A 15,702-nucleotide genomic window follows, 5' to 3' on the forward strand; every position below is an offset into this window, starting at 1 on the left:
CATTTGACATGATCCAACCAAATTCCATACCGGCATAAAGGCAGCGAAAAAAATATATGTATATATTTACTCAAGAAAGACAAATAAAGCAGACCTATTAATATGGATAGGCACATTGTGCGACAATCGAAACTTTTTGAACAAAAATTGAAATGAAGAGTGAATAAACCGAAAGACAGAGAGAGAGAGAGGAGGAGAGAGATTCATCGGAGTGTATCAGTGCCGAGCATCGATTGACATAAGTGCCGGTTTCATGTATTCGCATTAAGCGTTAAATCCTGAAATATGCTTTTAATTTCGACATTTCTCGCTGAGACAATCGTTGTTGTTGTCTTCCCATCGTCATCATACATTTTCGATCGTTCGACCGGCGATTTCGATTTGTGTAAAATAGATTGGCCGCAGCTAATGCAATCGCACTCAATCCATGGGACGTGACATCAAATTTATGCAAAACCATTACCAATCTTGACTGATTTGCGATTGATTCAACTGATTTTTCACTAAGAGCCTCATTTATATTAATGCACACATATATATCGGCCATTTTTATTTATATTGAAAACTTTTCGGTTATTTATCGTACATTCGAAATTCCATTAATCAAATTCCAAATGCATTACAGTTTCTTCCTTCAATTAAAAAGAAAGATCCATACAAATCGTATATCTCTGTCGGGGTGCAGAAGATTAGGACGATCGTTCCATCAATATCTGTTTTCTCGGTAATTATCATACCATTTACCAAAAGCGGCGCAATTCATTTTCGTCGCATTATTGAATTTTTTTTTCTCATTTGTTCTTTCGATATACGGTTTTGACCACCTACACACCATTTTCTCTACGCAAATATGTATGAATAATTGCGGTAAATGTTTAATACTTTCTTTACAAAGAGAATTTTAAAGTAAAAAAACACACACAGAGATAAAAAACATCTAAAGGTCTTACATGCACCGGAACGAATACCTTCAATTCCGCTATCTTTCTTCTCTTTGGTATACATTATTTTGTGCGCGCCACGATGTGACTTTCTTTCGATTTTATGTATCTGTGTTCAATTGATGCGCATGCCTGTTAAACAAACGCGCACCTCAACCAATTCAATTCGATTAAATTGCAACATTGCGTTTCACTTTTTTCATGCGCACCATGAAAAAAAATGCACATACACTCCAAAAGGAAGATGAAACAATGCCCAATCGAACGGATTTATGTTATCCAGTCTTTACAAAAGTAATTCGCATTCAATAAGTTCAGCCTTTCAATGCACATCTCAGCATTTTTTTATACTCAGCGATACACACTCTTGCGCACACCATTTCAACAGAATTCGATGATTGAAATGATAAAAATGTGACATAGTGAACGTGAATTATTATATTTATTGATAATTATGGATAACAGGCACACAAAAAGAGAGAAAAGGAAAGAAAAAGAGCACCATGACGGAAGATGCAACAAATCGAAACGCATTCACAATACAATATACACACTGTCTCGCGAATAAAGTGGAAAAATGTGCGTTTTTTCTCTCTTTCGCTCACACTCTATAGGTTCACGATATATTTTTTTTTTTGGTTTGGATTAATACAAAGCGCAACCATACTCATTCACTCACTTTTATCTTTAGCGCTTTTTTCTTCCTTCTTTGGCTGCACTTTTTAAGACACGGTACCTTGTGTTGGTAACCAAATCCAAATTGGATAATATGCGAATGCGATAAATGCCATGCAGTACTTAAAATTACAGCCGGAAATTATTATCGTTTCGTACAACCATTCATTGCAAATGGGATTGAGAAATTGCACATTTTAACGCGTAAAATAACTACTTTACCCAGATTCATCAGGAGTTGAAATCCACGAAAGTGACCCAGTATGCATGTTGACGAAACAAAGTGATCTCATCTCTTGAATGTTGTTAGCCATTGAATGAGGCACTCAAAAATCGTGCAAAAATGCATTAGTCAAAGTAAAATTCCATTTGCTCGAATGGCAAAAAAGAGAAACAAAAATTCTCTATCGATAAAGTGGAATCGATCTGTATGTTTCGGAATTTCATTGGTTAAGTCATTAAAATTCATTGCATCTACAACGCAGCGTGATCTATTGGTTGAGCAATTAGCTATTTTTTTTTTATTTAATCAGGTTAAAATATTTGTCGATGCTATTAACAGGGTTCCTTGTTCGTCTTTGGCCGTACATCTATCTCTCTGCCTATTTTTTCGCTTTTAAAAATGTTATAAAACAAACATTTGATTATGAAATGGAAAATTCTTTCAATGAAATCATCTTAACCAATAATGGTAATGTTTCGAGCGGAAAAATGTGCAAAATGTTGGCGATCATACGAAATAAGAAGCAAAAAAAAAAAAAAAAAAAAAAAAGAAAAAAATTCAAAGAGAGTAAGAAAGAGAAGGAGAGGGAGGGAGAGCAACGTTTAAACAGTAATTTAACAAAATGACTTAATGCCAAAGTTGCACCCATTTTTGCATTAAGATTAAGAATTACAGCATTTCTTGCCTTTTTTTCGTTGCGAATTTATTTGTGTTGCCATGTTTTGTGCATATATATTTTTTTTTATTGGTTGTTGTCGTCAACAGCAGCAGCAAACCGAAAGGAAAATGTCTACCTTTTATTATATCGAAAACAACATCACACTCCATTTGGGTGAATGTGTATCGTAGATAGAATGAATGCCGCACCAGAATGCTTAATGTTATCGATCGGACGCTTTTTTTTCTTCTTTTGTATTATTTCTTTTCGTCTTCTTGTGGCTGCAACAAACGCGCACTGGCTGTTATTCTGCCTCTCTCTCTTACTTCCAAGCATTGATTGCTGTATCTCTCTAATGTACAGAGATTTTCAATTGAATGCCCATAAAAAAGGGCAATAAAACAAACAAAAACTACAAGTCACACACATACAGCAGCAGCCAAAGCAAAACAAACGAAACGTTAATTGTTGCATAAGAACGCGTAAATGTCTGTAGACATCACTGCTCTCCGATCGTAATGAATATTTATAATTTTTGATGCTTGCCATTCGGATTTCCATTCCATGTTATGGACGGCGCGAACCAATTCGGGTCCGCTTTTTTTTATTCTTGTTGTTTCTTCTCTTTTCGTTGCTATCGATTAATTAAGGTATGTGTTTTCGGACAAAATGATTTAAAAATTTTATAAAAGAGCAAACGAACAGCGTGGATACTAAACGAACGAAGATCTTTTGGGTCAAATATATACACACAAAAATAAACGGTGGCCCTTCTCGAAAATCGAAACAACTTGGAAAAAAAATCTAAATACCGTTACAATTTATCAAGTTTTTTTGCATGTTGTATCTTTGCTGCTGCACTTGACACAAGATCGAAATCAAATACTCGCACACACACATTGAGAGAGAGAGAGACCAAATGAAGACAAGAAAAACTGCGATGACAACTAACAAACAAATGCAAAAATTGGAATCGCAAACCCAAATCTCTCCGGTGCTCTCTAATGTTGTTTTTCGTACAAATGGATTCGGAATTGAATGTGCCGGGTGTTTGGTGCGCGTGAGCAAATCTACGACCAAAATTGAAATGTTAAAATATAAAATATATGTGTGTGTGTGTACGGTGGAAAATTCAATTCGTTTGTCTTGAAAACGGGCTCATAGACACAAGTCTCATGTGTTATGTCGATTCGTTGTGCAAAAAACCACACATTTCTTTCATTTTTTTATTTCTTTCTTTTTTTCAAAACGATCAAGCGCAAATGTCGTCGTTTGAATGCAATTTTATGTTCGCTTTTCTGTGCGATGTATTTTTAATTTATATATACATACTTTTTTCAAGCTTTTATATCGCGTTGTGTGTGTGTTTGTGTCTCTTTCACACTAGCCCGATACATTCGTACTACCACTGCCGCCGGACTGCATACGATTAATGCAGACATCTAACTGTGGTTTTAATTGCAAAGGCTCAACCGTACCATATATAAATCTATTTGGAATTCAACAGGCTGACATGTAAATATGTTTTGGTTTTTTATATGTTTGTATTTGTATTTTTTCCAGTATTTGCCGCAATTGCATAGAAGAGAACATACAAACGAAAGAGAAAAAAAAACTTCATCATTCATTCCACTCGCGTTGATTTCTCGCGCGCATACTTTTTGGCATCATTCGCATAATTCCACATATTTAAACATTATTTTATGCTATTTCAAATAACAAGAGATAAAAAAAAAAAACAAACAGAAAAAAGTATTTCAGATAAATTCTCACATCCATATGCGAAAAGTGTCGATTACCCTTCTTTTTTTCTCTCTTTTTTAATCGTCCGCGATTATTCATTTGAACACATTGTTGCAATCTAAATAGTTTTCCATTTTAAATATTTCATTTCAGCACCACACTTTGTGAAATCTATCGAGCGATGTGTTTGAAATTTTAATAATCGACATCGATAACATTTGCAATTCTTTGTGTTGCTTTCAATGGATGCTTGTTTGTTCTTCTATTTCATTTTCACATGGCCAATAAACTTGCACTCTTGAAAAATGAAAAGATGGCCTTTTCTTTCATTAAAAAAAGGTGCAAATTCACTTTTTTCTGTGAACACATTTTCGCTAGTATTTGCTGATGATGAATAAACTTGAGTCTATTTGCTTAAAATGTATATATTGCATGATTTGCATAGCTGGTGCGTCCTTCATTCCATTTTATTGAGAGAAAAATTGAAAATAGATACGTGATTTGTGCATAAAGATGCGATTAACAACAGACGCTTCGTGAATTATCTTATCCGATCTTAATGTGGATAAAAAAAATATGCAGAAAATTACAATCTCAACTGCGTGATATAATGCACATTGTAAACGTTTTCTTTAAATATTTTGCTTGCCTAACTAAACTGTGTAGGTTTTTATTCAAATAAGCGCTGGCATTTGAAATTTATAAATTAACAAAAGATAAACTCTTTTTGTGTGAAAAAAAAAAAAATATTTTGTAAAATATTGAATGTCAAACATACCTTGGTGCTTGCAGTTCTCGGTGTTCCGTCCAATGCAATTGCATAGATTTCAATTTCGTAAACATCAACGCCGGCTTCACGATCCAATTCGGCTGCCGTTGATAAAATACCCAATTTTTGATCAATGTCAAATAAACGATCGACTTGTCGACCATCACCAGTCACATTTGTTACAAAATATTCAATATCAATATTGTTCAAACGAGCCACCACCGTCGTAATGCTCGTTCCAATCGGTTCATTTTCATAAACACTTGCAAATATATCATTATTTTCAAAAATCGGTCCATTCGTTGAACTATCGCCAACGGTAATCAATGTCACATAGGCATCAGAACTTTTTCGTTCACTTTGTACAGCTTCGTCGGTTGCTTTAACCGCCAGCTGGTATTTTAATTCGGTATTATCTTTGTCGAGTGATTTTTGTAGTGTTATTGCGCCGGTGCTGCGATGCAAACGAAACAGATCGCTATTTCCGCCAACCATTTCATATGTCACCAGTCCATTTGTGCCTGAATCAGCATCACGTGCGAATACATTCATTATGACTGCACCATTTCGTGATGATCGTAGTTTAGTTTGTGGTAAAATTGCTGCGTTCATCGATACAAACATTGGCACCGAATCATTAATGTCTTCAACAATAACGGTGCAAATTTTTTCGGCTGACAATCGTTTCGATTCGGGTATTGCTTGATCCGTTGCCACAATTGTTAATTTAAATGTGTCAATGGTTTCGCGATCGATTTCACGCAATGTGAAAATAACGCCGGTGTTTGGATTGATGCTAAAATGACGATTATTATTGCTTGGCTCTTGATTGATTAGCGTGTAAATTACTTTGCCATTAACACCAGAATCAGGATCCTCCGCGGTGACGGTCACAATTGGCGTTTTAATCGGTATTCCTTCTTTGATTTGTCGAACGATTGCGGTGCTTGGAAAACTTGGTCGATTATCATTTTCATCGATTACCATTACATTGAATTGAATTGTTGTTTGCAATCTTGGATTGCCACCATCTGTTGCCGTTATATTTAATGTATACGATGTGGTCTCTTCATAATCAAGTGGCCGATGCAGATACAATTTACCAGAAATCGAGTCGATGTGAAATGTATCACGTCGATTGCCAGCTGATATTGAAAATGAGATTTGACTATTTATGCCCAAATCTGAATCGGTAGCACGGAAACGAATCAATTCCATGCCAACTGATGTTGTTTCATTAACCGAAATTTGGGTATCGGTTTGTGTGAAAATTGGCTCATTATCATTTTCATCTAAAACTTCCAATGTGATCGTTGTGTTTGAGCTCAAGCGATTCCGTAATGCGGCATCGTGTGCAATAACCGTTAGTTTATACGATGATTCTGTTTCGCGATCTAATGTTTTAGCGAGTGTCACTTGACCGGTTGAACTATCAATGGTGAAACGACCATCTTGATTACCATCAGAAATGTAATAAAATACATCACCATTTAAACCTTCATCGATGTCCACCGTATAAATTCGAATCAATTGCGTTCCAATCGGTGCACCTTCGGAAATCTGCACTTTGTATGGTGTTCGCAAAAATTTCGGCTCATTATCATTCAAATCCAAAATGAAAATCTTTATTTTCACCGTATCTTTGAGTCGAATCATTCCATTGTCGCTGACCGTTGCCTCGAGCGATATAAAATTTTGACCGGTCGATTGAACCAATGCCTCACGATCAAATTCGCGTGCCGTTTTAATAAAACCATTTCGTGGATCGACCGTGAAATCATTTTGTGTGCTTGACAATGTATAAATCAATTCAGCATTTCGACCAATATCAAGATCAATGGCCGTTAATTTGCCAACAAATGAATCGATCGGTTCATTTTCGGTGATGCTAAATGTAAATGTTGAATTAGTGAATTGTGGTGCATTGTCATTTTCATCGATTACATGAATAGTCACCGGAACGGCTGAGCTACGTGATGGTACACCACTATCACTACACAATACTGTCAATGAATAGTAATCATGTTCTTCACGATCTAATGCCTTCTTCACGTACACATATCCATCGGGAAAGATGCCAAAGTTATTATCTGTATTTCCTTCGATGATTTTGTAGCTAATTCGACCATTTGCACCTAAATCCGCATCGGATGCAGCCAATGCAAAGAATCTTGTATTTACTCGTGTCGATTCAACCAGAGACGTTTCATAAGAAGTATGATCAAAAACTGGTGTATGATCGTTTGTGTCTTCAATCCGAATATTAATCGTACACTTTGACGAGAGTGAAGTTTGTCCGCCGTCTTTTGCTGTAATTTCAATTGTGATAACTGTTTCGGGATCGGCGCGAATCGGTCGATTTAAATATAAAACACCAGTTGATTCGGAAATTCGGAATTGATCCTCTGGATTATAAGTCAAACTGTATGTGATTCGGCTATTTATTCCCGAATCTTTGTCGCGTGCTCGTGATAAATACACTTCTTGTCCGACGGCTGCATTTTCTGGCAATTTAATTTCATCATATTCCTTCATAAAAACTGGTGGACTATCATTTAAGTCCAACACCGAAATGTTTACCATTGTTTTTCCATATGCTAAACCAGCCCGTGCCGCAACACTCAATGTATAAAATAAAGTCGCTTCGCGATCGATTAACTTTGCCGTTCGTATAGTTCCAGTGTGTTTATCAATTTCAAAGTTACCATTTGGATCACCATAAACAATAGCATATTCAATTCGATTTTTATTCTGTCCGCTGATTTGTGCTTTTCCAATTTCACGGCCGATTTTCGCATTTGTTTGGCCAAAATCTTCGGTTATTTGAAATTCATAGCCGGCATACGAATCGAATTCAAGCTCTTCCATTTTGCTATCCTTTATAATTTCAACGATTGCATCTTCGGAACGCATATTATCACGATCTTTTGCTGAAATCACCAAACGATGCAACGGTTTCTGCGATGAACGGAAATTCGAACGCAACGAAATCTCACCGGTCCATGAGTCAATTGTGAATAAACCATCGCCGCCACTTTCTAAATTATATGTTATAACAGCATTGTCGCCGGCGTCGCGATCATTTGCAATCACTTTAACAATTGGTGTATCGGTGGCTGTATTTTCGGAAATCGGTACGAAATATTGTTTTGGATAAAATTCCGGTCGATTATCGTTAACATCTTCAACGGTAAGCAAAACAGTAGCTGTTGCTGATTGCGGTGGTATGCCTTGATCTCGTGCCACGATTTGAATTTCATAAAATGCAATTACTTCTCGGTCCAATTTCAATTTGGTAGTCAATTGACCGGTCATTGTATCAAGTGCAAACACATTTGGATACTTTTGATTGACGCCAGATTGAAGTGAATAGGTTACACTGCCATTCGTTCCTTGATCATTATCCGTTGCAGTAAGCATTGCTACCAATGTATTTGGCGGTGTATTTTCGCTGAGCGTTACATTTATTTGATTTTGCGAAAATTGTGGTGCACCATCATTTTCATCTAAAACAATCACTTTCAATTCGGCATATGAGTATTTTGGATTTGGTCCACCATCACGGGCTGATACATTTAAAACGACAGTACCTTGAAGTTCACGATCCAATTTTGCTTTTGTTGTAACCAATCCAGAAATCGGATCAATTTTGAACCATTGACGCGCATTACCCGATACAAAGTCGTAGAAAATTTGTGCATTTACGCCGGTATCTTCATCGGTTGCCTCTATGCTAACCACATACGTGCCAATCGGTGCCAATTCACTTAAAACGGCCGAATATTCGGATTTCTCAAAAACTGGATAAGCATCGTTAACATCATTTACGTGAATTATTAAGTTTGCCGTTGCTGTTCGTGGTGGTGTACCTTTGTCAGTTGCAATAATTGTCAAATTGTACGTGCTGATCTCTTCACGATCCAAAATACCATTCACTCGTACAATATCAAAGCTTGGTGTATTTTCCAATCGAAAGTGTTGCCTTTCATTTCCGGAGATGATTTTAATATTCGTATCACCATTTAAACCTTCATCCATGTCAACAACATAAATGGCAGCAACAACACTGCCATTCGATGCATTCTCATCGACCGTGGCAAATGTTCCGGTCAATGGAAAGTATTGAAATCGTATAACTGGATCGTGATCATTTGTATCGAGTAGGTTAACAGTGACATAAGTTCGTCCATCTTGACGTGGTGAACCATGATCGCGTGCGAACACAGTAAATACACAACTTTTCGGACAACTGGCACCGGGCTTGGCTGTCGTCGAACATGTTGCCTGTTGCTGTGGACATGATAAGTGTTCTGTCGTTAAAATAACACCAGTCTCTGGATCGACGGTGAATTGTGTTTCAGTTTCGGATAAATAATATGTTAATTTTGCATTATCACCCAAATCATTATCGGATGCCATCACCTGAAGTACTGGTGTTCCCGGTGGTACGCTTTCGTTTAACGAAACAATATAATCACTGTGATCGAAAATTGGTGGTGAATCGTTCACATCCAATATTGTCACATTCACTTGAACGTATCCAAGTTTTGGTGATGGTTTACCACCATCTCTGGCTGATATATTCAAAAAATAGAAACCTCGTGTTTCACGATCTAGTTTTCCCGTTGTTTCCAAATGTAAATATGATATGTCACCGCTTGGATTTGTTGTAACGGCCAAACGGAATTTATCATCATGATTTCCACTCACAATGCGATAGTCATCTGTAACACTATTGATGCCAATATCTTTATCGGTTGCGGCATCCAATAGTAGTCGTGTTCCCGACTGTGCATTTTCCGAAAATGAAACGGCAATGCTTGGCTCGGGAAATTCGGGATAATTATCGTTAGCATCGAGTACATTAATCCGTACTTCAATTGGATATGTTGGTTGACTTGATAATACCACTAAATCGTATCTTTCACGTTGTTCCCGATCCAATGGTATATTTGTTTTTATTTCGCCCGTATTTGGATCGAGCGTAAATTCACGCGGCGGTTCATTAAATCGATATGTAAAACCAATTTTTGTTGGTATATAACCGACAACCGTGCCGCGCGGTTCATTTTCTAAAATTTCAAGCGGTACACGCGTATCAACGGCACGCGATTGCATTTGCGATGAAAAACCATCGGCCGACGATCGTCGCCGTGGATAAATAAAACTGCTATACGTTCCTGGTCCAGGTCCGTGTGCATTTATTGTGCTAATTTCCATACAAATCATTAACAGCAACAATAACATTGTCGCAATGGACGACAACGACAGTCGTTGTTGTCGCATTAAACGAAGCATACTGACACTCAACCACGAAGTTCTGAGCGTCATAATTCACCTTTTGTAGCTGCTTCGTTACAGTTCAACACATTTATGGCTGTTTGTTTATGAGCCATTACCACAATTCTTCAACAAAGCCATTGCACATATTTTTGTTTTCCATTCAGTGTGACTTTGAAAACCCTTCGATCACTTTTATACTTTGCCGACAACAAGCGCAAAGACACTATTATTCTTCTTCTTCTTCTTTTTGTTTTATTTATCTCTCTTTTTTTCCTTCGACTTTTCTTCGAAATACTTTTTTCCCTCTTCTTCTTCTTCTTCGAATCGTTTGACTTTTTTCGCGTGCTCTTTCTCTATCTTTGTTTATGTTTTAGCACTGTTTTGCACAATTATATGGACATAATTTTACACTTTATTTCGTAAAACATTTATATGTATTCACAATTAACACTTTTTTCTGAGTTATATTGACACTATTATAGTTGTTTGTTGCAGTTCAATGAATTTTACTCTTTCTAAACAAAAACAAATAAAAAAAAACGTTCAGTGTATTATGTATTGTTGCACTTAGTCTCTTTCGGCCAATTTCTATTGTGCGTGAAGTTCAACTGTGGAAGAAAAAAATAGAAAAGAAAAGTTTATGAGAATCGAAATGAAACAGTAAAAAAAGCGAGAAAAAAAAGAAAATATTTTATTGTTTTGTGAACGTGTGCTCGAAAGGGAATTCTTGCGAATTCACTCTCAGCCATCGCGAGAATGCAAATGTTTGAAACGGCTGCTGCAGCACCACCACAACAGCAGCAACACCAATGACCTCATTAAACGCTCATTAAATGGTAAAAATGTCGTTTTTCTCTCTATCTCACGTCGAAGTCACCGGGTTTCATATTAAAACCATTCGACTGGCTTATATTTCGATTCAAATTCTCTAATGATGTTGTATTATGTCTTCTTTTGCATCGAGTTTTTCTCTCTTTACTTCTCGATTTTCTTACCCTATCTCAAATTCTTATTGTTATCCAAATGATATAAATGACATAAATTAAAACACACAACACAAACAGAAACTGTCATCCAATAGGGAAATCGTTAAAAACTGAGTTGAATTGAATTGTAAACAAAAAATGAATTATATATTTCATTAAAAGAGATGAATTTCTATTTATACGAATCATGTGCAAACGAGAGCTACAAAAGAGAATAGAAGTAAGTGAAAGAGATAGAGAGAAATAGGGAGTAGTAATACGGTGCAAAAAAAGTGTACACAAACTGCAAATCAATTGAATAATAACAATAAAACAAGTTTGAAATATTTCCATTGTTATCACAGGCGCGCATGTATGCCGCTCTACCTATAATAACACACATACCAATGCTTTGCAAGTGAATAAAATAATAAGAGAAGCGCATCTTTGGCACAACAGTACGACAGTGATGACACGTTCCAATAAGCGAGAGGTGAAAGAACAATTTAAAGCATTGCAAGCGAATTGAAGAGAAAAGAGAGAAAAAAAAGCAGTAAACAACGACAACAACCAAGAGTAGCGTTGTCAACCTCAACGAAAATGAGAAGCAACTGCAACAAATGCAGACCACAAGAAAACAACACACAACATTCAGTAGCGACATAACGACAGAAATAACAATAGCAAAAAATTGAAATATAAGACAATTTCGTTTCGTTCATAAAAAAAATAAGCAGAGCAATGCTTTAGATATGGAGCAATTGCCGACAAAACCATTTCTAATGTCGACTTAATAATATTTTTTGCAATCGCGTAAAAGCGATTGTTCAATGATCTTGTTCTTGAGTTGTTGTTGTTGATGATGATATTTTTGACCAAATTCAGCGAGCAAAAGAACATTTTTTAAATTGACAATGCGAAATTTTGAAATCAACCAATAATAATAACAATTGTTGATGGTTTAATTTTGTCTTTATTTATTTGTTGGGTTTTTTGTTTTTCCGGCCTTTAGAGCCAGAGAAGCAGAGTCTGGGCAAACATAATCTTATCATGACGGCAAAATGTTCAGCCTGTCTTTGAGCAAATATTGTTATATGAAAATAATGACGTTGAACGGGTAAAAAAATATAGAATTGTAAATAAAAGAAGAAGATAATCAAAATAGACAAAATGAACTTTTTCGAAATGAAGATTGTAGTTACTTAAATATAAGTTCCAGCAGAGGAACTTGCATATAAATATTTGAATTTCCGAGTAAAATACACAGATGTTTCAACAAAAAAGAAAAAGCATGAACATTTTGATGATAGAAAATGCGAGAGAGCTAGAATTGGAAAAAAAATGGATTGTTTAGTATTGGATTGATCGTTGTTTGCTCGCCAAATGAGAATCGAAAAGATGATTTCCACATTCACAAACACACACACTCAGACGAAAAATAATGTTGCCTTACTCAAACATACAAAATGATCGATAGACACAATATAAGCCAGGCCAATGTCGACGAAACATTGAGATTATGTTGCGTTTCAACAAGACAAAATTCCAACGATATTTAACCGTCCAGGTACACACATATTTAAGGTAGAAAAAAACGCAACAACAACAACAGCAGCGAGAATTCAAATCGAAAAAAAGTCAGCGTACGCAGATAATGAAGGAAAACTTAAAAGATGTGTGCACACCGAGAGCAAACAACGATACAGCGACCAGGAGCGGAAGAGAGAGAGAGAGAGAGAGAGAGAGAGAGAGAACGAGAAGGTGAGTTGTGTGTTGCATACACGTCTCTTGCATCTGTGGCCATTCGGTTCATTTACTCGGCAGAATCATTCGGTTTGGATGATCGACTCGCGCGTTTCTTGTCATACACGGAATATATTTATGACAGAAAAACGGGTTTATCTGCGTTCGTAAATGATAGAAACACATTTGGTTGCTGCTCTTGGTATCTCTTGAGCTGTAGATGATGCTGTTGCTGCTGTTGATGCTGTTGTTGTTTTTATTTCAGTCTCTTGTTTCAAATCGAATATTGGTTTTGCGTTTAGAGAACGTTTCGTTCGTTTTCTCGCTCTCGTTCACATCTCATCGCATATATGTGTATACATACGTGTCAACGCGTAAAAAATGTCGTCGTATTTTGTTCTTTTGCATTCAACATACACCCGAATATGTGAGAGTGTGCATCATGTTGTTGAGAGAACTTTTCGCTCCTCACCAGACACAAAATATTTAGTTGGAAATTTGTCGTTTCGTTGTATGGTGTATGTGTTTCTCTCTCTCCCTCCTTTCATTTTCCCTGTTCTTCTTCAATTTTGCTCTGTTCGCATATTCTCAAATGGAACAGACACTCTTTATTCTGAATATTCTTCGGCGATTCGCATCTCACAATTTCATTAGTACATTTCATTTTATCTAATTTAAATTAAAGTCCATTTTTTGCCGAGCTATATTTGCAATGGCATGACAAAATCTTTAAATGGCAAAAATGCATTTAATTTTGAAACAGTTATCGGCGACGTTGTTGTCATTAAGCATATTTTCTACCTCTGTCTCATTGTCTCGCTTTCTCTCTCTCTCTATCTCTTTCTATCTGACTCTCGCTCCCTCTATCTCTCTCTGCACCATCTCTGCAGTTAAATCAGCACAAGTGCTGCGAGTCAAACAATTATACAAATGAAATGAAATTATTATATTACAAAGTATTTCAGCTGCATGCTTCTTCTTCAGCTGATCTAAAGAATTTTTGCTGTTTTTCTAATGCCATTTATGATGATAGGTTCACTGTATTCACGCCGTGCTTATTAGCGAAGTCTGCACATATTTTCCAGTTTCCTGCACATAAAACGCAAGCGAAAATATGATTTGCTGCCAGTTCATATTGGCCAGATGCGTTTTGCTGTCATGTAAGAACTACTGGCTTTTCTTTTTATTAAATGTCATCTCGCAAAAAGAGGCGCGGACAAATCTTTCGAAAAAAAAAAATGTGCAAGAAACGCAAAACAAATCAATGCAACAAAACTTTTATCTCTTTCTCTGCTCACATAGTTCGAACTGAAAGTGTCTTGAACTGAACGGCGGCCAACATGAATACTACACAAACAACCAATGATTATAATATAATAATGAAAATAATAATCGCCGCACTATTATCCAATTTTTCTTTAATCAAATGTGGGACCTCTTTTATGTATGGAACACGAACGTGTGTGTGTGTGTGTACGCGCGCTCACGACAGCAAAAGATAGCAAAGTCGCTGTTCGTTTTGGTATTCTTTTATTTCGACTCATTCGTCTGCTCTGTCTCTTCTGTTCAAGATGGTTCGCACATCGAGCGATTTTGTATTTTTTTTTTTTCGTTAAATATTTTTTCTATTCAAACATGTTGTTAATCTTTTTTGTTGTTGCTGCTTTTGTTCCGTTCGAAAGGTGAAAAATCGTCAAAAAAATGATGGCCATTTTTCTTTTTGACAATGTTAAATGTTTCTCTAAGAACATTAACCATCATCAGAATGAAACAAGAAAAAAATCATCATGTGGTCAACTGTCGTGTGAATTATACCAAAAAGATATTTGTGTACGAAAATTAAATATATTTGTTAAGTCACCGAGTGAAAATATTTGAATATTGGTCAAATTATGGCTTTATTTGAGATGGTTGTGTTCGTTGTCGTCGGTCACTCTGAGATCGGTGTGTTGATTCACAAAACCAAAGCCATTTACTTTGAATCGCTTACGCAGATAAAGATGATGGAGAAAAAGACGAAATGCACAACGTTTAATGTTTAAATATATATATATCGATTATGTTGAAAAGAGCCAGAATGATCCTGTAATGGAATTGTAAAGTGAATGAAGTTAGGTGAGAAAGCATAAAAGCCAAAATGAGTTCTTTGAGACAAAGGAAACGTCTTTGAATCGAAAGAACAAAACAAACGAGCGAGAAGAAGAGAAGAATAGAATGAAACGAAAAAAGACGACGAAGACGACAACAACAAAAAAAAAAGAAGCCATGGGCATAAAACATCAAGAAGAAAAATTAACAAAACGTCTAACGACGGTTCCGAATATTAAATGAGTGAGTATGATAAATCGAAATTCAGTGAAAAACGACAGATCGACCACAGCATCGAGAGTACATCGAACATCAGTGTGGTGAGTAACCTGTGCCATGCATAGGACACATCATATTCCAAAGCGACTAAATTCATTCTTGAGCTTCTTTCCTGCCCGGCTCTCTCACTCAATTGCTTTTTTTCTTGCGTTCTTCATCTTTGCGAGCGAGGGAAAGAGAGTTAGCGAGTAAGTTAAAACTCATCTTCAGACGGCACTCGGAGAAATATTTCTTCGTTTTGGCATTCTTATATTTTTCGCTCTACCTCTTTTTTCTTTCGCATTTTTGTTTTATTGTCGTGATTCTCACCGTCTTCGTGACGTTTTTTTTTTTTA

General features: G+C 36.3%; 1 protein-coding gene across 2 annotated transcripts in view; it reads right to left on the reverse strand.

The window, feature by feature from the left end:
- The window catches only part of LOC116341396 (cadherin-related tumor suppressor), a 148,599-nt gene that overhangs the window by 124,645 nt on the left and 8,252 nt on the right, over window positions 1–15,702 (reverse strand). For both annotated transcript variants that reach the window (XM_031768475.1, XM_031768474.1), the window contains exon 2: window positions 5,019–10,900. In XM_031768475.1, coding sequence (XP_031624335.1) covers window positions 5,019–10,340 — 5,322 coding nt within the window. In that variant the 5' untranslated portion in view covers window positions 10,341–10,900. The remainder of the gene's footprint in view (window positions 1–5,018; window positions 10,901–15,702) is intronic.

This window comes from Contarinia nasturtii, unplaced genomic scaffold, assembly GCF_009176525.2.
Source record: "Contarinia nasturtii isolate CC-2019 unplaced genomic scaffold, AAFC_CNas_1.1 Cnas_scaffold_695, whole genome shotgun sequence".
NCBI lineage: Eukaryota > Metazoa > Arthropoda > Insecta > Diptera > Cecidomyiidae > Contarinia > Contarinia nasturtii.